This window comes from Phoenix dactylifera, chromosome 1 (genome assembly GCF_051530095.1).
Source record: "Phoenix dactylifera cultivar Ajwa chromosome 1, Ajwa_hap1_PhDact_Kaust_v1.1, whole genome shotgun sequence".
In the NCBI taxonomy this organism is placed as follows: Eukaryota; Viridiplantae; Streptophyta; class Magnoliopsida; order Arecales; family Arecaceae; genus Phoenix; species Phoenix dactylifera.
The window spans coordinates 64,406,137-64,432,058 of NC_143190.1; the positions used below are offsets into that span (position 1 = coordinate 64,406,137).

Below are 25,922 nucleotides of genomic sequence, written 5' to 3' on the forward strand. Positions count from 1 at the left end.
TCCTCATCTGCGCTCGAGTACTCATTCTGGAGCCAGGGGAGGTCATGATGATGCTGACATGCACCGGCGGCGTATTGCAGATGCACTCGGTATCAGTACCGACATTGTACGGATGGGTCCCTCAGAGGCTACGTCACTAGGTGCCGGGCACCTATTTCATGCTATTTGTCAGATGCATCAGTTACTTCTGGGTGATGAGCCTGGCCCGAGTACAGCACCCTCTCATTCGGATCCAGCACCCTCTCATTCGGACGTACAGCAGTACACGCGTCGACGACGGCGTCATAGGGATTGATGATGGAGCCTTTATTTTGATTATGTAGCTTCGACTTTTTTTTTTGTGTAATTTGAAACTGTTGATATTAATGAAAAATATATATTTTTGGTATATTTACGTGTAATCTTTGTAAAGCCTGGCCCGTTCTATTTTACACAAATATAACAGTGCACATAACAATCAATCTAACAATGCGAAGACAGATATTTTTTGATTTATATTGATGATGGAGTTTCACAGTACATGACTCTAAGAGCCCAAAAAAATTTACAACTTTCAAAAATTGTACATATATAAACAATCAATCTAACTCTACTGTCTCGCTAATTATAACATTAGGTGAGATGCTCTCTTTGATCTGTTGAATCCGGGCTTCATATGAATTTTCCCATCCGGTAGCACAAGGAAGATGATATTTTCGCCAGTTGGTCGCTACTGGCGGAACGGAATGTCCCGGCAACAAGAACACCTTCAAAATTAGAAATAAGAAAATATTAATAGCTACAAAATTATAAATAAGCAAAATTAAATAAGCAAAATTAAATATTCGCAAGTGTTGTGAACGTAGTACTTCAACAAAATGATTTCCATTTACGAATCCGATAGCGATATCTTTGCGGGATAGAAGAGGTACTGGCACAGAACGGAGAGGTAGGAAGGTCAGACATTGTTGCAACGAGAGATGGTATAGGACAACATTATAGCAGGATGCTATAAGATGACCCATGTCCGGCATAGTCATCCATCTGTCATATGGTGGACAATCATCATAATATGATAATGCATGAGTGATCTCAGCAATCGTCCCTTCCACACCATATAATGTGCGATAGTGGTCCGAATGACATTGCAACTCTTGCAATAAATCTTTCCTAACACGCACCCAGTCATCTTCTCCAAATCCCAGTAAGTCAGCTATTGCCCTAAATCCGCAATTCCCATCAGCTTTTACATCCTTGATATGCTGGATGTATGGTCTCAAGGCAGAAGGAATAGCATCAATATAGATAATGGGCGTATGTGACTGGGCTCTAGTACGAAAAACCTGCAAATAATATCAAATGATAGAAAATATGTAACAATGGCAGAAATATCCAAATAGTTATCCGTCTCAGCACATCCCGTACCGGCACGGCACGGCACGTCCCGACATGTCCCGTATCGGCACATCTCGGCACGGCACGTACCGACATGTCCCATATCGGCACATCTCGGCACGGCACATCCCGTATCGGCACATCTCGGCACGGCACATCCCGTATCGGCACATCTCGGCACGGCACGTCCCGACATGTCCCGTATCGGCACATCTCGGCACGGCACGTCCCGACATGTCCCGTATCGGCACATCTCGGCACGGCACGTCCCGACATGTCCCGTATCGGCACATCACATACCGGCACGGCACGGACCGTCCCGTAGACGTTGTGATACCTATTGTAAGGAAATAAATATTTGGTACTTACCTTTTGCTTGGGCCGCCTCTTTTGAATCTGAGTAGATGGATTGCGGATGGTAACTTTCTCAACACCAGGTGAATAACTATCCTGTCCAGATAGAACCAACTCAAACGCAGACGGGTCACGTCGAGTAGACGTATCAACCTTCATTGAAGCGCGCCCACGTGAACCGGTCTTCCGTTTTGCAGGCTCTAAAAGAGGTGTACTATCTGAACTTGCAATCTCTCGTAACTTCTTGATCATCTGCAATTGAGAAGCCCCATCTAACTTCTTAAATCGTAGCGCAATCAAATCTAACTCTACATCACAACTCAACTGAATTGGCTGCACGGGGGGGGGGGGGGGGGGTAGGCACAATATCAAGTTTCCTCCAATGAGGATCTATGCAGTCGAGAGGAATGGGCCGACCTTCCACCCTGTACCGCGCAATCTGGTGAGCACATGGTATACCATGTGTGCGTCGAATAGCGCACCCACAATTTGAATCATCAAACCCAACTGAATTGGCTCGTTTCGATTGGGCGAGGACATGATTTAACGCACTTATAGATATGAAACCTCGCAACTCTTTGAATTCAGCTGGCTTGAAGTTGTGCTGCACTACCAATAAACTCTTCTCCAATGAGGCTTTAACGGAGCTGTGCTGCAACTCAATCAATCCATGTATTCTAGTCCAAGATGACTCGAAACTTCCTTGGCTTGATCCAAGCTGCTTTTTGAGCTTTGCATGTGCACTCTCGACCCTAGTAAACAAATGAAAGTTAGATATAACAATTGAGGCAAATTAAAATTAAATGAGTCTTTATTTGTGATACCTATTTGTGTCACATTTCCGTAGTGCCTGCATGTATCCGTCCACGCCGCAACAAATCTTTCCTTGTATTTGCTCAGCCAAGTATCTGACACATACTGTAGTGCATCTGGATAGGTACCGAACTCTCTCTGCAGTGCACTCCAGCGATCATTATACTCGTCTTCCGTGGAGGACAGCACTAGTACATTCCAACTCATAATAAATTTATCCCATTTCTCCTTCAATTCGAAAAATTTTTTGCACTTGGCCAAAACATTCCTACTAATATGCCATCTACATAATAAATGTCTAGCAGTAGGAAATACTCTATGAATTGCATTCATCAAAGCCAAGTCTCTATCTGTAACAATCAACTCAGGCAAAACATCATCAGCTATGACACTGCGCAATCTCTCTAATGCCCAAGTATAGCTTTATTCCCGCTCAGAATTTAAGTATACAAAAGCAATTGAAAATGTCATGTCAGTAGATGTCACCCCCACAATCTCTAAGAGCGGAAGACGATACCTATTCGTCTTGTACGTGCAATCCATTATCAACACACGGGGAAATGCACGGAACAAATCAATGCTGCCAGGGTGTGCCCAAAAAAAGTCATGCACAACATCCGTATTAGTACAATTCCTATGCCACTCAATATATTTAGCCTCTGATAATTTACCTAATAGATGTTGCATTTCAGACCTCCCGGCTTTCTCTACAACCTTAAACCGTTGACGTACATTGTAGATAGTCTTGATAGTCGTAACATTGAGGGCATCTCTTTCCTTTAATGTGGATAATATGTCCTTTGGACGAACCAAACTCTTCGACATATCCACTAACAATTCCGTCTCCTGCTCAGATAATCTCCCTGCATATGAGTGCCCCTCCAGATTCTCTGCAGCGGGATGATTGTGCACTCCACATACGACCAGTAATATCCAATCATCCGCAGTATCCAATTTCTTTCCTCTTAATGCAAAAGGGCATCTACACTTCTTTGTCCCACAGGCAGTCTTTATTCGCTTTTCTTTTTTGGTTCGGTACGTCCCACCCCTCTCACAACCTAACGTAATTCTGGGTTTCTTAGAAATGGTACCTGCATCGGATGATTTGATTACAACAACAAAACCATTTCGCCTCCCAGCTTCACGACACCAATTACACAAGTCCTCTCTACTCTTGAAGATCTATACATTAAACAATTTATGTAAGTACACAGTTGTAAAAATAGCTCGCTAAACTAATACAAAATTGCATAATACATTATAATACCTCGTAAGTTGTAAATTCGCTTGTGTAATCCAGTACAAATTCTGATCCAATTATACTCGATTCGGTTGTAGCATAGCCCTACATATAAAATAATTTATCACCAAGAATTAATGAATCAGAGGATCTGTTCGGCACAAAATTCAGCACGGCACGCGATTTGGCACCAGAAGCCTTCTGTTCGGCTGCACAGTGCCGAACAGAAGGCTTCTGTTCGGCTGCACAGAGCCGGACAGAACCCTTCTGTTCGGCTGCACAGTGCCGGACAGAAGCCTTCTGTTCGGCACTGTGCAGCTGAACAGAAGGCTTCTGTTCGGTTGAGGGTTGCCGAACAGAAGGCTTCTGTTCGGCACTGTTCAGCCGAACAGAAGCCTTTTGTTCGGCGATCCAGTGCCGAACGGAGCACGAACCGTGAAAAAAAAAAATTTCGAAACAAGGTGGAACACGTACCTTTGCGGCCGATTCTTCGTCCCAAATCACTAGTTGCTTGTCCATGCTTCGAATGGGGCTTAAATCTCCTTCAAAGATCGCCTAAACGATGTAAATGGATCGAGGGGTTTAAGGGGGGTTTGAGGGGTGTTTTTTTTTTTTCTTTTCAAAACGAAACGGAGGAGGAGGAAGAGGGGGTGTACTGAGAAAATTTCAAGGGCAATATGGTAATTACACTAAAGGTTAGTTTGGGTATTTTTTTTTTGGTTTTTGGGGGGTGTCCTTAGCAATAGGGGGGGTGTATATAGAACCCCCCTTCGGCTTCCGACGATGCTTATTAGCGTCGTTTTGGTTTAATTCCTATCGATGCTATTAAAAAATATCGGCAAATTTGGGCGCAGTCACCAAATTGCCACGCTTTTTTCTTGTATCAGCGGAGCCGGAAAATTCTATTTTTATTGGAGTGTGGCATGATACGACTAATTCCTCGTGTTTGGATGTGGTAAATTAGATCATCTGGAGAAAGAAATAATTTATTCTTGCATGATTTATTTTTTCTTCGAGAAGTTCCGGTCTCTTTCAAACTCTCCCTGATCGTCGGATTTTTCAAACTCTCTTCCCATCGGGAGGTTCTTTTCGGGCAGATAAGAAGCCAATGAAAAAAGACGGGAGGATCGCAGGAGCACTACGAAACTTATTATTCTAAGACTTTGATAACAAAATAAGTTATTTTGTTAAGTGGATATGTCACTGAAAATATTTGGGCTTTGAGTCCCATTGATCTTGCACGAACCCTGAAATTGTTCTACCCGGTGATATCTTCTCAGTTAGTCCCCGGTAGCCTAGTGCAGATAGACGCAGCTACAAGCTGCATAAACTTACTGCCCCCACTGCCCTTGAGAACTGGCACATTTCAGGAGGCACTATGCCACCTGATCAAGCTGTGCTTTCTGTACGTCCGACCCAGCTGATCATGCTGGCATATTATCCAGTTTGCCTCTTACCCTGATTGGATCATACACACCACTGCAAGCATTCGTTCATCTCTCTCACTTTCCCATCCTATCAAATGCATGTCCCCGACACTGCCAAGCAAATTTCTATATAAAATCGCACAAACATCATAACAAGATGCATTATTTTCCTTTCTTAAACGTAAAAGCTCGGTTTCCAGAGCCATATACAGAGATATCCATGTTCAGAAACACGGACGGGAAGGAACACGGTTGTCATTTAATTTTTATAATACAAATAAGACCCCGATCCTCCCGCTTGCTTTGTAGCCGTAGTCTAACCATGCTAAGTGAGGCTAAAAAGTAACTAAGCAACGTGGCGGAGCAAGGGAAAACTTGCGGTAAAGCTAAACGAAAGTGAAGGACCTTCGGTTGTTTGCCGAAACAAAAAAGACCTTCTGCTACTACATAAGAGCAACGATCATTACTAGTCTTAATAGGAGATGGAGAAACTGAACTAATTACCATCTGTGGTTCACCAGCGGATCCAGAAAAATGACTCGTCAGCGGTAGGAGGAAGGCGTAGCCAGGGCCAGATCCGTGGTGATGTTGCTCCACCCTCCCCCTTGTGCCAGTTCCCACAACGCCTCTTTCTTCTTATTCTCTCCGCCACCTCCTCCCAACGGAGACGACGTTCCCTGTACCTCCAGAACAAAACATGGAAAGAACTTTTGTTATATATATCAACCTGGATGATGAAGAAGAAGAAGAAGAAGAAGAAGATCATGAATGGAGAAACTCTTGCGTCCCCCCGTTCTTAATTATTTTAAAAAGAAACTTCCTACCCCTAAATGTTAGAAAGGGACATTTGAGTAATAATAATATATAAATGAAGTTCTCTCAAGAAAGGGTAATCATATATAGATGAGGGCAGCAGCAGGTACGTACGCGTGCCGTGGGGAGGTGGTGGCGGTGCACGGAAGGGCAGATGTTCTCGGAGCTGGCCGTTCTCTCCTGCTGCTGCTGCTGCTGGTGACGCTGATAGGAGGAGGGGACCACCACGACCTCCGCCGCGGCGGGGTCGGGGACGCGTGGCAGGACGGGGGACGTCGGGGCCGGCAGGAGGAGGAGATTGGGCGCTGACGTGGCGGACGAGGCCGAGGGTGGGGTGGGGATTCCCCCGAAAAACATGAGCTGATCCTCCAGCGTCGCGGTGGTGGCGGTGGTCGCGGCGGGGACCATCAGCCCCTGGGCCTGGGCGCGTGGCGATGACGACCCCACCACATCCGCCCTGTTCCTCCTGCTGCTGCTGCTGATGAGCGCGGCGCTGTTGGGCCACAGGAACGTCCCCTGGGGCTTGCATATCCTGAACCCACTCCTCCTCACCGTCCTTTTCCCGCCTCCGCCTCCACCACTGCCATCGTTGTTGTTGTTGTTGTTGTTGTTACTGTTGGCATTGGCGATGGTCGTAGGAGGATTAGTGACCCTGGTGCTGCTGCTGTTGTCGTTGGTCGTGCTACTTTTAGTACTCATGGTGTTTTTGGATTGCTGCTGTTTGCCCCTTTCCTCTTCCTCCTTGTTGTCATCACCTCCATCCAGCCAGCCCTTGTCTTTCGTCACCATCTCCGCTTCCACCTCCGTTTTCTTGTCCTTCTCTTCCTTGAGTAAGCGGATCTCTTCCTGCATCAAACCCCAACCACCACCCGAAGCATTATGATTAGATTAACAAAATCATTATAAAAGCTAAAATTAATGAAAAAGCTGATTCGGAAAGGATCCCGATTCTTTATCATAAGAAGCTTCCTGCATTATGTACACTACCTTCAGCTCCAGCAAATGACCGGATAAAGCTGACATATTTTCTTCCATCTTGCTGTTCGATTCCAGCAAGCTCTGGTATCTCTCCTGCAATCACCATGCGACTGCTTGCTAAAATGCTACATATATAAATAATAAAAACCAAGAGATTCCCTGTACCCAAAAAAAAAAGACAAAAGCAAGTGAATCCCATTAAATAGCGAATCAGATGCACATATTAACGTGGAACCCTGAATTCCTGGACAAGACAAGACTCACGTGTTTGACGCTCATCTACTGCCACTAAGTCTCACAACGTGTTAGCTAACAAATTTGCAAATTATTGCGTGGATACTAAGTGTAAAACCCTGGCGAAAACCAATCTCACGTGCTCCTTACTTATTTGCTGTCATTAAAGTGTCACAATTAATGCGTCAGAAAACAAGTATATATTAGCGTAGTTGTTCTGCATGTAAAATTTATTTCTAAACAAATAAAGAACGGGAAAAAAAGAGAGGGAACGACCAACAACAAAAAATCACCTGCCAGGTGCCAGAACCATTATCAACTTCCGGGCGAATTTCCTTAGCCACCTTTTCCAGGTTCCTCAGAGAACTCAGTAGCTCCATATCCCTTTTTCCCCAGTACATATCATCAAACAAAAAACAACCAGAGAGTTAAATAAAATTTAAAAAACACAGCCTATACCTATGAAGGAAAGAACTACAAAGCCTATTATATATATCTATATATATATATATATATATATATATATATATATATATATATATATATATAGAGAGAGAGAGAGAGAGAGAGAGAGAGAGAGAGAGAGAGAGAGAGAGACCTCTTCAGAACGGCGATCTCCTCCCGGAGCTCACGAATGTCCCTTTTGCATTCTGTGCCACACGGGCACGGCGACACGGCATCCCCGGGTTTCCACCCTGGCGGAGGGATCCAGTAGAGGTCCATCACCCCGGCCTTCCTCCGTATCTCCACCAGCTCGGCCGGTTCCAACCAGTACTCCATGGCGCCCTCGGCATTATGCCGTCGACGGAACCGCTCGGTGCCGCCGGCCACGGTCTTACCGTCCATGTGTTTCAGGAGGTGGTCCAGAAGGCCAGTGTCCCCGATGTGTTTTCTCGCCTCCTCCCGTAGCGCCTGACGCATGATGGGGTTCCCCAGCTCCGCCCCCTTCTCCTTCATTATCTCCAGCAGCTTCATCTCCGCCGCCTCGTACCTCTCCGACGACCACCGGTCCTTGGACGCCTTCACCCGGCTCTCCTTTTCGCACTTCCTCTTCTTCTCCTCCTCATGACGCGGCATCTTCCTTTCCCTCTTGTCTTCTTTCTTCTTCTTTCTTTTCTTATTCTCTTCCTTCTCCTTCTTGCAAGCCTCACGAGTCCTCTTCTGTCCAACCTGCTGCTCCTCCTCCTCCGCTTGTTCCTCCTCCTCTTCCTCCTTCTTCTCTGGCATCGGCAACTCCCTGTGCCTTCCGATGTATTTAACCTTCCGCCGGATCCCCCAACCCAAAGTCCCGGCGCTTTGGAGGGCTAAGAGGCAGTAACCCATCGGCTCTGACGTCCTCCCTTCCTCCTCCGCCGCTTCTTGTGCGGCCGTGGCGGGCAACGAGGCGAGAGGTTGGCAGTCGTATGCCCTGGGAGCCACGAGCCAGAAGCTCTCCAAGTTTTTCTCCTCCTCCCAGGTGGACGAGGGTACCGGTCTCCGGAGGATCCTCACCGCCTGTTTCAAGCTCATGACGAACCTCTCGTCCAGCTCGGGCTCGCGCCCGTCGGCCGGGTAAAAGGAGAAGTAGTTCCGCAGCGAAAGGGTGCTCGGGAAGCTCACTGTCACGTCCAACTCCGAAGTCTCCGTTACCTAACATTCATTGAAAAACTAAGTATCTCCAACAACATATATATATATATATATATATATAACCAAAAAGAAGAATAGAAAAAAAGGGTCGGAGATGAAGCCGACTTAAACCTTTACGACCCGAATGGCTTTCAGCTGGATCGGAGACTTCGGCGGAAGCTTTTCGTGATCGATTTCGTAGAACGCGCCTATTTCGAATTGTTCTATTGAAATTCCATGGACAAATGATGTAAGTCTAACCGGAGCAACACGATTATATCTCATGTGACTTCCCAATCTGCCCCCATAAATGTGACTGTTGCATTAAACTATGAGGGCATTCCAGGAATAAAAATAAAGAGGGACATAGAGTATGGGATCAGATGGGAATCAGAGGAAGGTAGTGGGGAGCAGTACCGTTGCAGGGAGGTGCAAGGCCAAAAACAGAATCGGGCAGCATCTGTCTCCCTAAAGCTCGCCTTCTCGTGTCCGTGATGGAGTCATTCCTTTTCGAGTAGTAGTACTTCACCTGCCGCCGAAATACTTGCTTTTAATAAACTAGAACAAAAAAACCCACTGATGGAAGCAGAAAAAAAAGATGACAAGCCATTCGTCCCGTCATCATCACAACGAGTAGCGCCCCCACGCCCCTCTTCCCCCCGTTTCCACCCTCTCGCTAGACAAAATAGAATATCCGATCTTCCTCTGATAACGACCCGCGCGCCCTCCACCATAACCGAGTCAAGGCTTCCAAATCCTCTCTACAAATAATCGCCGATCATTCCAAGATCTTGCTTTTACGCCCTCCCCTCACCCGGGAAAAAACCAATAAATAAATAGCATAGCTCTTTCCATCAAGACGATTCACTAGTTGATTAGATGTAGCCCGTCCGATCAAGATCATTGTGCGATGAATGAGCTACTCTTGCGGCCGCCTGATCTTGATCGTGAGGCGACATCATCCCTTTATTTAAAAGAACAAAGCAAAGGAAGGAAAAGAAGCAGCAGCATAGAATTAGAGGAGAAAATTCTGGATTTTTTCTTTTTTGTAGGGGGTGGGGGGTGTTCGCTTAAGGGAAAAAGGGAAATACCGTACTGGTCTCGGCGGCCAAGGAAGGCAGAGCAGAACCAACCTCGGTGCTTGTTTCTGCCATCTGCAACTCTTTTCTAGGGTTTCCAACTGAGCAAAGCAGCGATTTTCCGAAATCTGCGAGTGATCCAAAAAGAAATTTTTGTGAAACCTCGCGGATAATTTCGAACATGAAAAGAAAGTTTTAAAACAGTAGAGAGGGTCAGAACCCGCGATACTTCTAAGGAAGAAATGGAAAGGAACGGAGAGAAGAAAAGAAGCAGATAAGGTCTTTAATTACTATCAGGGCTTAGCTTTTTTCTGCCAAAAAACCCTAAAATCGCGTAAAACTGGCTGTTTTCCTTTCTTTAGCTAACCAAGCTCCGATCAAAAGTGGATCAAAAGTTCTTTCACGTATAGGGAAAGAAAAACACATGAGGACCTACAAAATACTTCAGTGGAAAAAGATCTGAGAGTTTCAGACGGTGAGATTTGCTTCAACTTCCAAAGAAACTGCGAGATCGGAGCTTGAACTACTCAAAAGCGGGAAGAAGAATCAGTATCGATCGGTCGGAATGAAAGGCTCGGAAATGCAGTACTTGCTAAAAGCCAAACGGAGAAAAGGCGATCGTATACGAGAGACCTTTTCTTAGGTCGGCGTGGCTCTGTCCACGGGATCCGATCCAAATCTTGCGAGAAAAAGAAGCACATTTCCAAGGATCAGCTGGAGATTGATCTCAGAAAGAGGAAAAACTACAAAAGAATAGGCGATAAAGAAATGCAAGAAAGCAAGAAAAGTAGTAGAGAAAACCCTATCTCTTCTCGGGCAAGAAAGACGAGAAATTACCGGAAAAAAGAGGAGATCATGGGAGCTCTCGATGGATCTGGGGTTGGTGCAGCCAAAGTTCTCTCCTTGTTCTCCTCCCCCCTCTTTCTTTCCCTCTCCTTGCAATCTTGGAGAAGGGAAGATGAAGAAGGAGGGACGAGGTTTTGAGCTGGTGGAGACTGTGGATAGAGAGAGAGATTGGAACCTTCTTTCTAACAAACGTGAGAGGTGGAGGGGAGGAGTATATATAGGGGGAATAAAAAATAAAAGAAAATAAAATTATAATAATAATTCGTAACGGAAGAATCGCCAATGGCATCATTACCTGGGGCACGGAGCTCTCTACTCACGTGCTATGGCGGCAGGCCAATCATCTGCCGAGGTTTTGATGCCGGATTTGCCCAGCGAACTTTCATAAAATTACTTTCATCTGCCGAGGTTTTGATGCCGGATTTGCGGGTAGTTCTAAATACACCCCCCCTATTGCTCAGGACACCCCCCAAAAATTAAAAAAAAAATACCCAAACTAACCTTTAGTGTAATTACCATATTGCCCTTGAAATTTTCTCAGTACCGTTCGGCACTGGATCGCCGAACAAAATGCTTCTGTTCGGCTGAACGGTGCCGAACAGAAGGCTTCTGTTCGGCGATCCAGTGCCGAACAGAAGGCTTCTGTTCGGCAACCCTCAACCGAACAGAATCCTTCTGTTCGGCGGAGGAGAGGGGAGGAGGGGTAGGAGGGTGGGGAGGAGGCGGCGGAGGGGGGAGGGGTAGTTGGAGGAGGGGGAGGTGGAGGAGGGGGAGGAGGAGGAGGGGGAGGTGGAGGAGAAGGGGGTGGAGGAGGAGGCAAAGAAGGGGGAGAAGGCGGAGGGGGATGCAGAGTAAGAGGGGATGGGGATGGGGGGCGGAGGTAGAGGGGTGGAGGAGTAGGAGGAGGGAGGAGGGAAGAGGAGGAGGAGGCAGAGGCGGGGCGGAGGAGGAGGGGAGAGGGATGAGGGGGAGGCAGAGGTGGGCGGGAAGAGGGGGAGGGGGAGGAGGAGGATGAGGAGGGGGGAGGAGGAGGAGGCAGAGGCGAGGCGGAGGAGGAGGGGAGAGGGATGAGGGGGAGGCAGAGGTGGGCGGGAAGAGGGGGAGGGGGAGGAGGAGGATGAGGAGGGGGGAGGAGGAGGAGGCAGAGGCGGGGGTGGGGAGGTGGGGGGTGGGGAGGGTGGGGGTAATTTAGGAATTTTTAATTTTTTAGGAGTGTCCTTAGCAAATGGGGGGGTGTAGAGAGTATTTAATTTTTTTTTAATTTTTGGGGGGTGTCCTGAGCAATAGGGGGGGTGTATTTAGAACTACCCCGGATTTGCCCAGCGAACTTTCATAAAATTACTTTCTCATCCCTCCAGTACTTCTATTGCTCAACCATCATGCACCGTCAGTTTTTCCACCTCCATCTCGGCAGCTTTAGTAATTTTGAATAATCACCTATTAATATTTGTGTTATCTGTTGTTTAACAGCTCTAGCTTTGTTTCATCGAGCAGCTTAAAGAGTGGATCGGAAGAGTAAGCTGTCATTTGACAAGTTCCGATCATTCTACTCGTTTGATACCGAGCGATCTTGGGATATTTTTATTTTGGATGCTTGAAAGCATCGTGGGACCTTTGATAATAATTGTCGCTCCATGATCTAAAAAGATTTTGCAATTTAAATTCTTCATTTGGATGATTAATAAAAAAATACTAGAACCTAAAGTTTGGTTTGTTATCGGAAAACATTAGTTGCAAATTTCGAATTTTTGTCTTGTATCCAACTATAATTTTCTTCATTAGTATTTTGTCTTGGACTGTTCATCAATTTAACATTAGGCTTTGGTTATTTCATAACTCCCCCAAAGGAGAAACTAACTATGCTCCTTTTTTTTGGTATATAACTAACCATGCGCTTTAGTAAGCCTCCTAAATGGTCAAAATGGAAGCGTTTATCATGAGTACTTTAGTAAATAATAATGTAATGATACTTGCCAATAACCTATTAGAGTTATAGAATTAAATTCATAGCAAAACCCTTTTTTCACCTTCATAGAAGATAACGTAGACAAACTATAATATATAGTTTGAGTAGCATATCACCTTGACCACTTAGTAAAATACTTTTAGCCCATATCACTGAAAGACGGTTAAGTAGGCTGAGGCCCTATTTGGGGAAGCTTTTGGAGGGCCAAAAAATACTTTCTGGCCTTCCAAAAGTACTTTTAGATAAAAAATTATGTTTGGTAAAATTTTTGGAAAGTTGTTTCAGCTTTTGCGGGAAGTTGAAAACAGCTTTTGGAGAGAAGCTCCAATTTGGAGCTTTCCGAAAACGCTGTTTTCAGCTTTGTCGATAAGTTGTTTTTTGGTTGTACTAGATTCTCCTTCAAACCAAGTATGCCTTCCGGCAAGCTAATCAGGCTGTTGACTGCCCCCCAGGAGAGCTCTCATGGAAGCCTTTCACCTAGACTCCTAGGCTCCCATCCACTCAATTTGGGCCAAATTGTTAATGATGACGGTATGGGTATACAGTTCATCATATTTTGATTTTGATTTCGAGGCTTAGCCTCCTTCTATGTACTTAAAACACACACACACACACACACACAATGTACAGTGGTCATGGATTGTGAAATATATTGAGATAAATGATAATACTTAATGGCTTCTTCATTCGTGATTGTAGGCTAGCAAGCAAAAAACCTCAATGTTCGAAATTGATTACAAAAACTAGCCAACATTTAGAAAGTTCGGTCACAGCACAATTTCTTCCCGTTTGTTATTTGCCCGAGGCTCCTCCTTGATAAGTTGAAACCCGCTTCATCAAGGAAACCAAAGCCTGAGTTCCTCGAGTCACGAACCGATTTCCTCGCACCCGGCCTTCTTACAATTAGCCTTCTTTTTTTTTTTTTTTTTTTTTTTTTGCTGAAAACGGGTATTCATACAGTACGTGTGTGAATACATCCAATAAAGTCAAAAAAGACTAACTCACGGAGAGCCAGTGGCAGCTCCCCCTCCCCCACCCAAAAAGAATACCCTGAGTGATGAGCCGCGAAGGCAGCCACCCAGTCGGCTGCCCCATTGGCTTCTCTGAATACATGCTTGGCCTGGATGGCCATCCCAACCCCACACATCGTCCCTATATCCCGAACCAAGGGGTGGTCTGGGCCCTCACCCCTCAGCTCCTCCTGGATCCAGCTGATAACTGTGGCTGAGTCGCCCTCCAAGACAATCGCATCGGCCTGCAGTACCTGCCTCGCATAGCGAAGACCCGCCCAGGCAGCTCGTAGCTCTGCCCCGGGGACCGACGTGCCGAAAACCTGACAGCCTCCTGCTGCCACCACTCTGGAGTGCGGATCCCGTATCACAAAACCCGCACCTCCTCGCGCACCTGCATCCATGACCGATCCGTCGAAGTTGACCTTGAGGAAACTCGGGGGTGGGGGTTCCCAGGTGAAAAACACCTGCTAAGGAGCTGCCGGAGCAGAGAGGGAACCCCAGGTGTCCCGAGCTATCAGAGGTCCATCTGAAGAAGGTCTGATCTCCAATGCCTGGGCTCGCGCGAACTCCGCAACAAACCTCGGTGACACCCTGCGCTCACCGAAGGTGCGGGCGTTCCTCGCCAGCCAGATCTGATGTGCTGTGCAGGTCGCTCGGATAGCCTCCTGACCTGTCCGAGGCCGGGCCAGCCACTGCTGCATCATCTGCACAAACTGAGGCCTCCCACACCAAACCTCCTGCGGGAATCCTGCCCACAGCCATGCCGACCTCGCCCACGTACACTGGAAAAGCACGTGGTCGATCGACTCCTCAACACCACATGTCCCGCACTCCGCAGGGATCCCCCAAGCTCGCCTGCTCAGCACTGCTCTCGTCAGGAGGCGGTCCCATGCCACCTTCCATAAGAAAAGTGCCGCCCTCGGGTGAAGCCCCGACCTCCAGATCCAAGTGTAGTCCAGTCCCGGCTCGTGCTCCTGCAGAATAACCTCGGCGAGATCTCTCAGACTGACCCTGGATCGGCAAGAGGTGCCCCAAACCCTGACATCAGGCCCCCCCAACCTGGCACCGGGAGGGACCGGATCCTCTCAGCTAGGTATCCTCCGAACAGCTGACATAGCCTAGCGTCATCCCATGCTGACTCCCCTGGGGAAAGAAGATCGAAGACCCGCAACCCCTCCGCAGCCTCGGCATCAAACATGGTCGGCCAGCACCTCAATGGAACAGTATCCACCCATGGGTCCGCAGTCACATCAATGCTCCGCCCATCACCAATCAGCCACCTGGTATTTGCTGACACCGTCGGCAAATACCTCCCAATCTCACGCCACATGAAGGAGACTCGTCGCGCCCTCCGTGCCGCCTCTGAGCCCCCACGGCCATATCTGGCCGCCATCACCTGACTCCACAGCCCGTGTGGCTCTAACAAAAACCGAGCTGCATGCCGAGCAATGAAAAGCTCGCGCCGCTCCAGAAGGGACTGTATCCCGAGGCCGCCCTCACTGATAGGTCGGCATACATGCTCCCAGGCCACCAAGTGCACCCCGTGGCCTCCGCCATATGACCCCCACAGGAAACATCGCAGCAGTCGCTCGATCCTCAGCAGGGTCGTCTTCGGAACCACGGTGTTGGCCATGAGGTATATTGGCATGGACCCCAACACTGATCTGATCAAGGCCAGTCTCCCCATCATAGACAGGGAGGCCGCTCTCCATCCCTCCAACCTGCTCTCCACCCGCTGCACCAGATAGGAGCACTCTGCCATCCGCAGTCTGCGACCTGTGATAGGAACCCCCAGGTAGGTCAATGTCTCCTCCTGCTGAGGTATCTGTAGAATCTCACGGATCTCCTGTCTGACCCTGCTCTCCGTACTCGGGCTAAAGTGGACTGCTGACTTGTGGAAGTTAACTCTCTGACCTGACGCCGCATAATAATCCGCGACTACTCTCCGAAGGACCCGCGCATCAGAAACCCGCGCCCTGGCCAAAAGGAGGCAATCATCAGCGAAAAGTAAGTGGGAAAGAGGACTAGCCCCCGGGGCGGGAACATAGGCCTCGAGCTCTCTGCGGGCACACACCCTCTGCAAATCACGAGACAAAATGTCAGCACAAAGAATAAACAAATAAGGTGATAGAGGACATCCCTGACGCAGCCCCATGGTGGACTCGAAGAAAGGGGAAGGCGTGCCGTTGACCAAGATAGAAAACCTTGGACCCCTGACACACCCCATGATCCAACTGATCCACTGTCTGTGGAAGCCGTACGCCTCGAGTACCTGCTGAAGAAATCTCCATCTGATCCTGTCGTAAGCTCTCTCCATATCCAGCTTAATGGCCATCAAGCTACGCCGCTTCGATGCTCGCTGCAGATCCCACATCATTTCCTGGGCCAACAGAACATTATGGGAGATGTTTCTGCCGGCTATAAAAGCCCCCTGCTTCGGACTGATAATGCCAGACAGTAAGGGCTTCATCCTACGGACCATAATTCTGGCCACAACCTTATACAAGGTTGTGCACAAACTAATGGGTCTGAAGTGGCCGGGCTCCGCCGCCCCCTGACGCTTCGGAATGAGTGTGATGAAGGTAGCCTTCCAGTCATCCGGCATCCTCTCCTGAGAGAAGAAGCACTGAATAGCCTCTACCACTGCTGTCCGAATGATACCCCAATACTGTCGGAAGAAGAATGGGGGGAACCCGTCCGGACCCGGAGCCTTGTCTGGAGCCAAAGCCCAGACTGCCTCCTGAACCTCCTGTGCGGACACTGGTCGGACCAGGGCTGCGTTCTCAATATCCTCGATCCTCGCATCCAACCTCAAGGGATGGTCGCTGTCGCCGGACTCCTCATCCGCCGTCCATCTGTCGCGGAAGAAGTCCAACAAAACCTGGCGAAAGGCAGGCTCGCCTTCCACCCGATATCCAGACCCGTCCCGCAGCGAGTGGATAGTGCTTCGCTGCCTACGGATAATCGTAGACCGGTGGAAGAAACTAGTATTGCGGTCACCCTCATGTACCCACTGAACCCGAGATTTCTGTCGCCAGAAGATCTCGTGCTGCCGTAGTAGTGAGTGGTGGGTCGCTAGAAGCCCCCGGAGATCACCCATCTCATCCACCGAGAGCTCACCTTCTAGATCTTCCTTCCGCTGCAACTCAGAGATCGCGGTCTCTACCCCCTCTACTCTCCGAAAGATGTCACCCATAGTCTCATGGTTCCACCGCCGAAGGCGCCTCTTAGCCAATTCTAGTTTGCGCGACACCCGGTGCATGGCATCTCCACGCACCGGGATGCGCCAAGCCTCACGGACAATGTCCCAGGACTGGGGGTATGATAGCCAAACCTTCTCAAAACGGAAGGGGCTATGATGACTGGGTCCCGATGATGTGGAGATCAGCAGGGGGCAATGGTCTGAGGCAATCCGAGGTAGGTGACTAACCCTGCATGTGGGAAAACGAAGGATCCAGTCCGGGGACGCAAAGGCCCTATCTAGACGCTCCCAAACCCTAGCACTGCCGAGCTGATTATTGCACCAGGTAAAGTGAGGTCCAGAGAAACCTAAGTCCACCAGGCCAGTACGCGACACAAAATCGCGAAACTCCCTCCTGTCCGCTCTATCCATAAAGGCTGCCCCGCCCCTTTTGTCGCTCGAGCTCAATATGCAATTAAAGTCACCAACTACAACTGTCGGGACACCCTGGGCGGTAAGGCTGGCGATCTCCTGCCAGAGGACTCTCCTGACCCTATAATCCGTGCTCGCGTACACCCCACACAAAACCCATGGGGCAACATCCGGCGCCGAAGCGACCATAACTACCTGCTGGGGGCAGTTGTGGAAGACATCAAAGGTCGCCACCCCTCGCCTCCACAGTAGCAGGATACCTCCCGACAGCCCTCGGGAATCGACTGCGTATGACTCCCAGTCCCTCCCCAAGCGCCGTCTCAAACGTACAAGCCCCTCATCAGATAGCCGGGTCTCGCTAATGAAGCAGATCTCCGGACAATGAACTTGCACTAACCGTTTGAAGGATGACATGAAGGATGGCTTGGCCGCCCCCCTACAATTCCAGGCTAGGATCCTCATGGATCATTGTCCACGTAGTCGGCCTCTGACCCATCCTCCCCCTGGGCTGCGGGGCCAGCCTCAAGCGTGCTACCTGGGCCCTCCCGCTGCTCAGCAGGTGCGACCTGCATGACTGCCGCCCTAATGCGCTGCACAGCAGTCGTGTGGTCAGTGTCCTCTCCCGTCACCATCGGTGCGGCCTGACCCCCCTGCGAAGGCGGCACGATGTGGTCCCTGGCCTCGCTCCCACTGGGCGCATCCTCCCGCTGCTCATCTCCAGCCGGAGGCCAAGGGCCAAATCGAAAGACTCCATCATGGTCAGTGCCCGCCCGCACGTCCCCAGGCAGAACCCCACTCGTCACACCCAAAGTGAGAGAAGCGTGATCGCCGTGTGCGGGGGGACCCGGCTCCGAAGCTGCTCCCTGATGAGGACGCCTAAACCGGAAAGGCCCGGCTGGTTCCTCGCTCGGGCCCTGCCACGCTAGTCCAGACCGACCCCCCAGGCCCGTATGTGAGTGGGCCTGTGGGCCCGAAGAAATGTGGCCCAAGGAACCAACCGCGGGCTGGGCCTGAGGGCCCAGCTCCCGCGAATCCTCAGCAGGCCGCGCGGCCCCTTGGCCGCGCGCATCATCGCACGGGCCCAGCAATTCGTGGGCCCGCACGACCGCGTCACCGGGCGCTTTCAGCGCGCCCCGCTCGTCCCCCAGCTCCGGCGCGCTGCTGGCGCAGAGCGCGCCAACAGCTCGGGCTGCGCCGGTAGCATGGGCCGCGCCCGCGTCGCGGATCGCGCCCCGGCCCGCCCCCACCGGCCTACGACCCCGGCGCCCGGCCCCGTGGGCCCGGTCGCGCTGGGTGGGCCCGGTTGGGTTCCCTCGGCCCACAGGAACAAGGGCCAGCTGGGCCTCTCGCCCGGTACCCCCCGATGGGCCAAGGCCCGCCTGCGGCCTGGGCCGCTTCTGGGTTTTGGCCCGGCCTGCGGCAGCTCGGCTGGGCTCGGGATCGGCCCTGATCGGAGCCTTGCCGAGTCGTCGGCTCGGCCCCGGGTCCCCCGACTCGGCCAAGAGGTCGTCGGCCGAGTCCACCAGGAAGGGGCCGAGGGAGGTATCCCGGTGGCCATCCCCCCCAACGGCTAGTGGGGACCGGCGGCGAGCCACCTTCGCCGGCTTCTGCCAGCCCTCGGTGTCCACCGGGGACGCCGGCGTAGTCGGTCGAGGCGCCGGGGACAGCGGCCGGGTCGAGGGCAACTCGGGCCCCTGGTGCGCCTCGGTCGTCTTCCCCGGCCGCGGCGGCCGATCCTCCCGCGAGGCTCGTTGCCGAGTCGCCACCATCCAGGGACCGTAGATCGGTCCCTGTGCGCTCTCCCTCCAGAGTTAAGACCTACGGCGTCAGCTAGGAGACGTCGTGCTAGGATTGCTTCTCCCGAGCCTGCTCATATGCCATCGCCCTCTCCTGAGTCAGAGCATGATGATATGCCCGCTAGGGGCGAAGACGATGAGTCCGTTGGACCATGTCCAGGAGGTCCAGAGGATGAGTCCGTCCTGATCAGTTTCAGAACGCATATAGCAGCTTCCATCTGAAGGCAACAGGTATTGTTTATTTGTTATAGCATTATATTTTGTTTATTGATGTTTTATAAAGTAGTAGTAATTATACATTTATATTACAGGAACGGGCTCCACTAAAGTGCATGAACCATACTGCCAAGGTTGGTGAATGGAAGTGGTGGTCTTCAAACCAACCAAATACCAGGTTCAAAGCACTATTGAGGCAGTCGGGCCTCATAGAGTTAGTACAGTGCTCTTATCGATTCACCGATAAGATTCTGATTTCGGGCTTCGTAGAGAGATGGCAGCCCGAGACGAACACCTTCCATATACCATTTGGCGAGATCACTATCACGTTGGATGATGTATCCGCCATTTTAGGGATTCCTGTCGCAGGTGCCTCAGTAGCAGTTTCTCCTGAGAGGATGAGTGATCGGGATGCTGAGGAGCTACTTGTGGAGTTGTTGGGGGTGTCAGCTGGAGACGCGCGTCAGGAGGTACTGTCATCGCGCGGTCAGTCTGTGAGGATGGAGTGGCTGAGGACTCAGTTTCACTCTGTATCTGATAGAGACAGCCAGCAGAGGATAGAGTGTGCAGCACGAGCCTATTTATTATTTTTGTTAGGCTGCACACTCTTTGCTGATAAGAGTGGGACCAGGGTGCCTATAGCGTATCTGTGTTTACTGCGGGATCTGGATAGGGTGAGCACATATGCCTGGGGTACAGCTGCCTTAGCATATTTGTATCGGCAGTTGGGGATTGCGTCGAGGTCATCAGTGAGACAGATCAGTGGTTATATGACGCTTCTGCAGGCATGGATTTATGAGCATTTTCCAGCACTCAGTCCTCACCCGTCGCTTGAGTATACTGATGCCAGTCCCCGCGTGCACCGCTGGATGCCCGGTACTCCATCCCGTACCACGATGGACCATTTAGTGGTTCTACGTGAGTCATTGGACCTTTTGAGCATCGATGAGGTACGTATCATATTACCATTTGCTTGTGTTTGTCAGTACTTTTAATATGCGATATAGTATAAAACTGAAATGGACCTTTTGTTTTGCAGGTTATTTAGGATCCCCATCATCGGCTTCGGGGAGATCGCCCATATGTTGATATCGCATTTTTTAGTGGCTCCATCAAGTGCCTTGATATCGTAGAACCCTATCATCCAGAAAGGGTTCTTAGACAGTTTGGTCGTATTCAGACCATCCTTCGAGCGCCACTAGCCCCTACGCGAGCCAACAGAGGTTCCACAGCAGGCTCGTACCGGATACATTACTCCTATATGGATCAGCTTTGGGAGCGGTGGGAGGACCACGTGCTGAGCCAGGCGAGCAGGAGCCACCCAGTTACCCGGCCATCAGACAGCGTACCGGGATACATGGAGTGGTATCTCCGTATCACGCACGTTGCAGTTCAGCCTCCTCATCTGCGCTCGAGTACTCATTCTGGAGCCAGGGGAGGTCATGATGATGCTGACATGCACCGGCGGCGTATTGCAGATGCACTCGGTATCAGTACCGACATTGTACGGATGGGTCCCTCAGAGGCTACGTCACTAGGTGCCGGGCACCTATTTCATGCTATTTGTCAGATGCATCAGTTACTTCTGGGTGATGAGCCTGGCCCGAGTACAGCACCCTCTCATTCGGATCCAGCACCCTCTCATTCGGACGTACAGCAGTACACGCGTCGACGACGGCGTCATAGGGATTGATGATGGAGCCTTTATTTTGATTATGTAGCTTCGACTTTTTTTTTTGTGTAATTTGAAACTGTTGATATTAATGAAAAATATATATTTTTGGTATATTTACGTGTAATCTTTGTAAAGCCTGGCCCGTTCTATTTTACACAAATATAACAGTGCACATAACAATCAATCTAACAATGCGAAGACAGATATTTTTTGATTTATATTGATGATGGAGTTTCACAGTACATGACTCTAAGAGCCCAAAAAAATTTACAACTTTCAAAAATTGTACATATATAAACAATCAATCTAACTCTACTGTCTCGCTAATTATAACATTAGGTGAGATGCTCTCTTTGATCTGTTGAATCCGGGCTTCATATGAATTTTCCCATCCGGTAGCACAAGGAAGATGATATTTTCGCCAGTTGGTCGCTACTGGCGGAACGGAATGTCCCGGCAACAAGAACACCTTCAAAATTAGAAATAAGAAAATATTAATAGCTACAAAATTATAAATAAGCAAAATTAAATAAGCAAAATTAAATATTCGCAAGTGTTGTGAACGTAGTACTTCAACAAAATGATTTCCATTTACGAATCCGATAGCGATATCTTTGCGGGATAGAAGAGGTACTGGCACAGAACGGAGAGGTAGGAAGGTCAGACATTGTTGCAACGAGAGATGGTATAGGACAACATTATAGCAGGATGCTATAAGATGACCCATGTCCGGCATAGTCATCCATCTGTCATATGGTGGACAATCATCATAATATGATAATGCATGAGTGATCTCAGCAATCGTCCCTTCCACACCATATAATGTGCGATAGTGGTCCGAATGACATTGCAACTCTTGCAATAAATCTTTCCTAACACGCACCCAGTCATCTTCTCCAAATCCCAGTAAGTCAGCTATTGCCCTAAATCCGCAATTCCCATCAGCTTTTACATCCTTGATATGCTGGATGTATGGTCTCAAGGCAGAAGGAATAGCATCAATATAGATAATGGGCGTATGTGACTGGGCTCTAGTACGAAAAACCTGCAAATAATATCAAATGATAGAAAATATGTAACAATGGCAGAAATATCCAAATAGTTATCCGTCTCAGCACATCCCGTACCGGCACGGCACGGCACGTCCCGACATGTCCCGTATCGGCACATCTCGGCACGGCACGTACCGACATGTCCCATATCGGCACATCTCGGCACGGCACATCCCGTATCGGCACATCTCGGCACGGCACATCCCGTATCGGCACATCTCGGCACGGCACGTCCCGACATGTCCCGTATCGGCACATCTCGGCACGGCACGTCCCGACATGTCCCGTATCGGCACATCTCGGCACGGCACGTCCCGACATGTCCCGTATCGGCACATCACATACCGGCACGGCACGGACCGTCCCGTAGACGTTGTGATACCTATTGTAAGGAAATAAATATTTGGTACTTACCTTTTGCTTGGGCCGCCTCTTTTGAATCTGAGTAGATGGATTGCGGATGGTAACTTTCTCAACACCAGGTGAATAACTATCCTGTCCAGATAGAACCAACTCAAACGCAGACGGGTCACGTCGAGTAGACGTATCAACCTTCATTGAAGCGCGCCCACGTGAACCGGTCTTCCGTTTTGCAGGCTCTAAAAGAGGTGTACTATCTGAACTTGCAATCTCTCGTAACTTCTTGATCATCTGCAATTGAGAAGCCCCATCTAACTTCTTAAATCGTAGCGCAATCAAATCTAACTCTACATCACAACTCAACTGAATTGGCTGCACGGGGGGGGGGGGGGGGGTAGGCACAATATCAAGTTTCCTCCAATGAGGATCTATGCAGTCGAGAGGAATGGGCCGACCTTCCACCCTGTACCGCGCAATCTGGTGAGCACATGGTATACCATGTGTGCGTCGAATAGCGCACCCACAATTTGAATCATCAAACCCAACTGAATTGGCTCGTTTCGATTGGGCGAGGACATGATTTAACGCACTTATAGATATGAAACCTCGCAACTCTTTGAATTCAGCTGGCTTGAAGTTGTGCTGCACTACCAATAAACTCTTCTCCAATGAGGCTTTAACGGAGCTGTGCTGCAACTCAATCAATCCATGTATTCTAGTCCAAGATGACTCGAAACTTCCTTGGCTTGATCCAAGCTGCTTTTTGAGCTTTGCATGTGCACTCTCGACCCTAGTAAACAAATGAAAGTTAGATATAACAATTGAGGCAAATTAAAATTAAATGAGTCTTTATTTGTGATACCTATTTGTGTCACATTTCCGTAGTGCCTGCATGTATCCGTCCACGCCGCAACAAATCTTTCCTTGTATTTGCTCAGCCAAGTATCTGACACATACTGTAGTGCATCTGGATAGGTACCGAACTCTCTCTGCAGTGCACTCCAGCGATCATTATACTCGTCTTCCGTGGAGGACAGCACTAGTACATTCCAACTCATAATAAATTTATCCCATTTCTCCTTCAATTCGAAAAATTTTTTGCACTTGGCCAAAACATTCCTACTAATATGCCATCTACATAATAAATGTCTAGCAGTAGGAAATACTCTATGAATTGCATTCATCAAAGCCAAGTCTCTATCTGTAACAATCAACTCAGGCAAAACATCATCAGCTATGACACTGCGCAATCTCTCTAATGCCCAAGTATAGCTTTATTCCCGCTCAGAATTTAAGTATACAAAAGCAATTGAAAATGTCATGTCAGTAGATGTCACCCCCACAATCTCTAAGAGCGGAAGACGATACCTATTCGTCTTGTACGTGCAATCCATTATCAACACACGGGGAAATGCACGGAACAAATCAATGCTGCCAGGGTGTGCCCAAAAAAAGTCATGCACAACATCCGTATTAGTACAATTCCTATGCCACTCAATATATTTAGCCTCTGATAATTTACCTAATAGATGTTGCATTTCAGACCTCCCGGCTTTCTCTACAACCTTAAACCGTTGACGTACATTGTAGATAGTCTTGATAGTCGTAACATTGAGGGCATCTCTTTCCTTTAATGTGGATAATATGTCCTTTGGACGAACCAAACTCTTCGACATATCCACTAACAATTCCGTCTCCTGCTCAGATAATCTCCCTGCATATGAGTGCCCCTCCAGATTCTCTGCAGCGGGATGATTGTGCACTCCACATACGACCAGTAATATCCAATCATCCGCAGTATCCAATTTCTTTCCTCTTAATGCAAAAGGGCATCTACACTTCTTTGTCCCACAGGCAGTCTTTATTCGCTTTTCTTTTTTGGTTCGGTACGTCCCACCCCTCTCACAACCTAACGTAATTCTGGGTTTCTTAGAAATGGTACCTGCATCGGATGATTTGATTACAACAACAAAACCATTTCGCCTCCCAGCTTCACGACACCAATTACACAAGTCCTCTCTACTCTTGAAGATCTATACATTAAACAATTTATGTAAGTACACAGTTGTAAAAATAGCTCGCTAAACTAATACAAAATTGCATAATACATTATAATACCTCGTAAGTTGTAAATTCGCTTGTGTAATCCAGTACAAATTCTGATCCAATTATACTCGATTCGGTTGTAGCATAGCCCTACATATAAAATAATTTATCACCAAGAATTAATGAATCAGAGGATCTGTTCGGCACAAAATTCAGCACGGCACGCGATTTGGCACCAGAAGCCTTCTGTTCGGCTGCACAGTGCCGAACAGAAGGCTTCTGTTCGGCTGCACAGAGCCGGACAGAACCCTTCTGTTCGGCTGCACAGTGCCGGACAGAAGCCTTCTGTTCGGCACTGTGCAGCTGAACAGAAGGCTTCTGTTCGGTTGAGGGTTGCCGAACAGAAGGCTTCTGTTCGGCACTGTTCAGCCGAACAGAAGCCTTTTGTTCGGCGATCCAGTGCCGAACGGAGCACGAACCGTGAAAAAAAAAAATTTCGAAACAAGGTGGAACACGTACCTTTGCGGCCGATTCTTCGTCCCAAATCACTAGTTGCTTGTCCATGCTTCGAATGGGGCTTAAATCTCCTTCAAAGATCGCCTAAACGATGTAAATGGATCGAGGGGTTTAAGGGGGGTTTGAGGGGTGTTTTTTTTTTTTCTTTTCAAAACGAAACGGAGGAGGAGGAAGAGGGGGTGTACTGAGAAAATTTCAAGGGCAATATGGTAATTACACTAAAGGTTAGTTTGGGTATTTTTTTTTTGGTTTTTGGGGGGTGTCCTTAGCAATAGGGGGGGTGTATATAGAACCCCCCTTCGGCTTCCGACGATGCTTATTAGCGTCGTTTTGGTTTAATTCCTATCGATGCTATTAAAAAATATCGGCAAATTTGGGCGCAGTCACCAAATTGCCACGCTTTTTTCTTGTATCAGCGGAGCCGGAAAATTCTATTTTTATTGGAGTGTGGCATGATACGACTAATTCCTCGTGTTTGGATGTGGTAAATTAGATCATCTGGAGAAAGAAATAATTTATTCTTGCATGATTTATTTTTTCTTCGAGAAGTTCCGGTCTCTTTCAAACTCTCCCTGATCGTCGGATTTTTCAAACTCTCTTCCCATCGGGAGGTTCTTTTCGGGCAGATAAGAAGCCAATGAAAAAAGACGGGAGGATCGCAGGAGCACTACGAAACTTATTATTCTAAGACTTTGATAACAAAATAAGTTATTTTGTTAAGTGGATATGTCACTGAAAATATTTGGGCTTTGAGTCCCATTGATCTTGCACGAACCCTGAAATTGTTCTACCCGGTGATATCTTCTCAGTTAGTCCCCGGTAGCCTAGTGCAGATAGACGCAGCTACAAGCTGCATAAACTTACTGCCCCCACTGCCCTTGAGAACTGGCACATTTCAGGAGG

The 25,922-nt window shown here is 48.7% G+C and overlaps 1 protein-coding gene and 2 long non-coding RNA genes across 5 annotated transcripts; all 3 read right to left on the bottom strand.

Annotated features, from left to right (window-relative positions):
• Positions 1-463: 463 nt before the first annotated feature.
• On the bottom strand, positions 464-4,544 carry LOC148700435 (uncharacterized). 2 transcript variants are annotated; one of them, XR_016398018.1, is made up of 3 exons: positions 4,256-4,544; positions 3,809-3,886; positions 464-746 (listed from the first exon to the last, which is right to left on the bottom strand). It is a non-coding gene; the product is annotated as an uncharacterized LOC148700435 (long non-coding RNA). The 2 variants fall into 2 exon arrangements; XR_016398017.1 differs by lacking the exon at positions 4,256-4,544 and having other exon boundaries at positions 3,809-4,243.
• Positions 4,545-6,004: 1,460 nt separating this feature from the next.
• Positions 6,005-8,742, bottom strand: LOC103696360 (protein AMEIOTIC 1-like). Its single transcript, XM_088714740.2, has 3 exons — positions 7,832-8,742; positions 7,527-7,617; positions 6,005-6,867 (listed from the first exon to the last, which is right to left on the bottom strand). The coding sequence occupies exons 1-3, from the start codon at positions 8,740-8,742 to the stop codon at positions 6,088-6,090; spliced, it is 1,782 nt and encodes a 593-aa protein (XP_088570866.2). The 3' UTR covers positions 6,005-6,087.
• Positions 8,743-21,231: 12,489 nt separating this feature from the next.
• LOC149768825 (uncharacterized) lies at positions 21,232-25,311 on the bottom strand. Of its 2 annotated transcripts, XR_016398020.1 has the most exons (3): positions 25,023-25,311; positions 24,576-24,653; positions 21,232-21,514 (listed from the first exon to the last, which is right to left on the bottom strand). It is a non-coding gene; the product is annotated as an uncharacterized LOC149768825 (long non-coding RNA). The 2 variants fall into 2 exon arrangements; XR_016398019.1 differs by lacking the exon at positions 25,023-25,311 and having other exon boundaries at positions 24,576-25,010.
• Between the last annotated feature and the right edge of the window lie 611 nt (positions 25,312-25,922).

What these genes read in the sequence shown, in the direction of transcription:
- LOC103696360 (XM_088714740.2), bottom strand. Translation starts at nt 8,742, where the DNA reads ATGAGCTTGAAACAGGCGGTGAGGATCCTCCGGAGACCGGTACCCTCG. An exon ending in GAGATCGCCGTTCTGAAGAG is followed by an intron (nt 7,618 to 7,831) that starts GTCTCTCTCTCT and finishes CTGGGGAAAAAG; the next exon opens with GGATATGGAGCTACTGAGTT. An exon ending in ATGGTTCTGGCACCTGGCAG is followed by an intron (nt 6,868 to 7,526) that starts GTGATTTTTTGT and finishes GGTTTGATGCAG; the next exon opens with GAAGAGATCCGCTTACTCAA.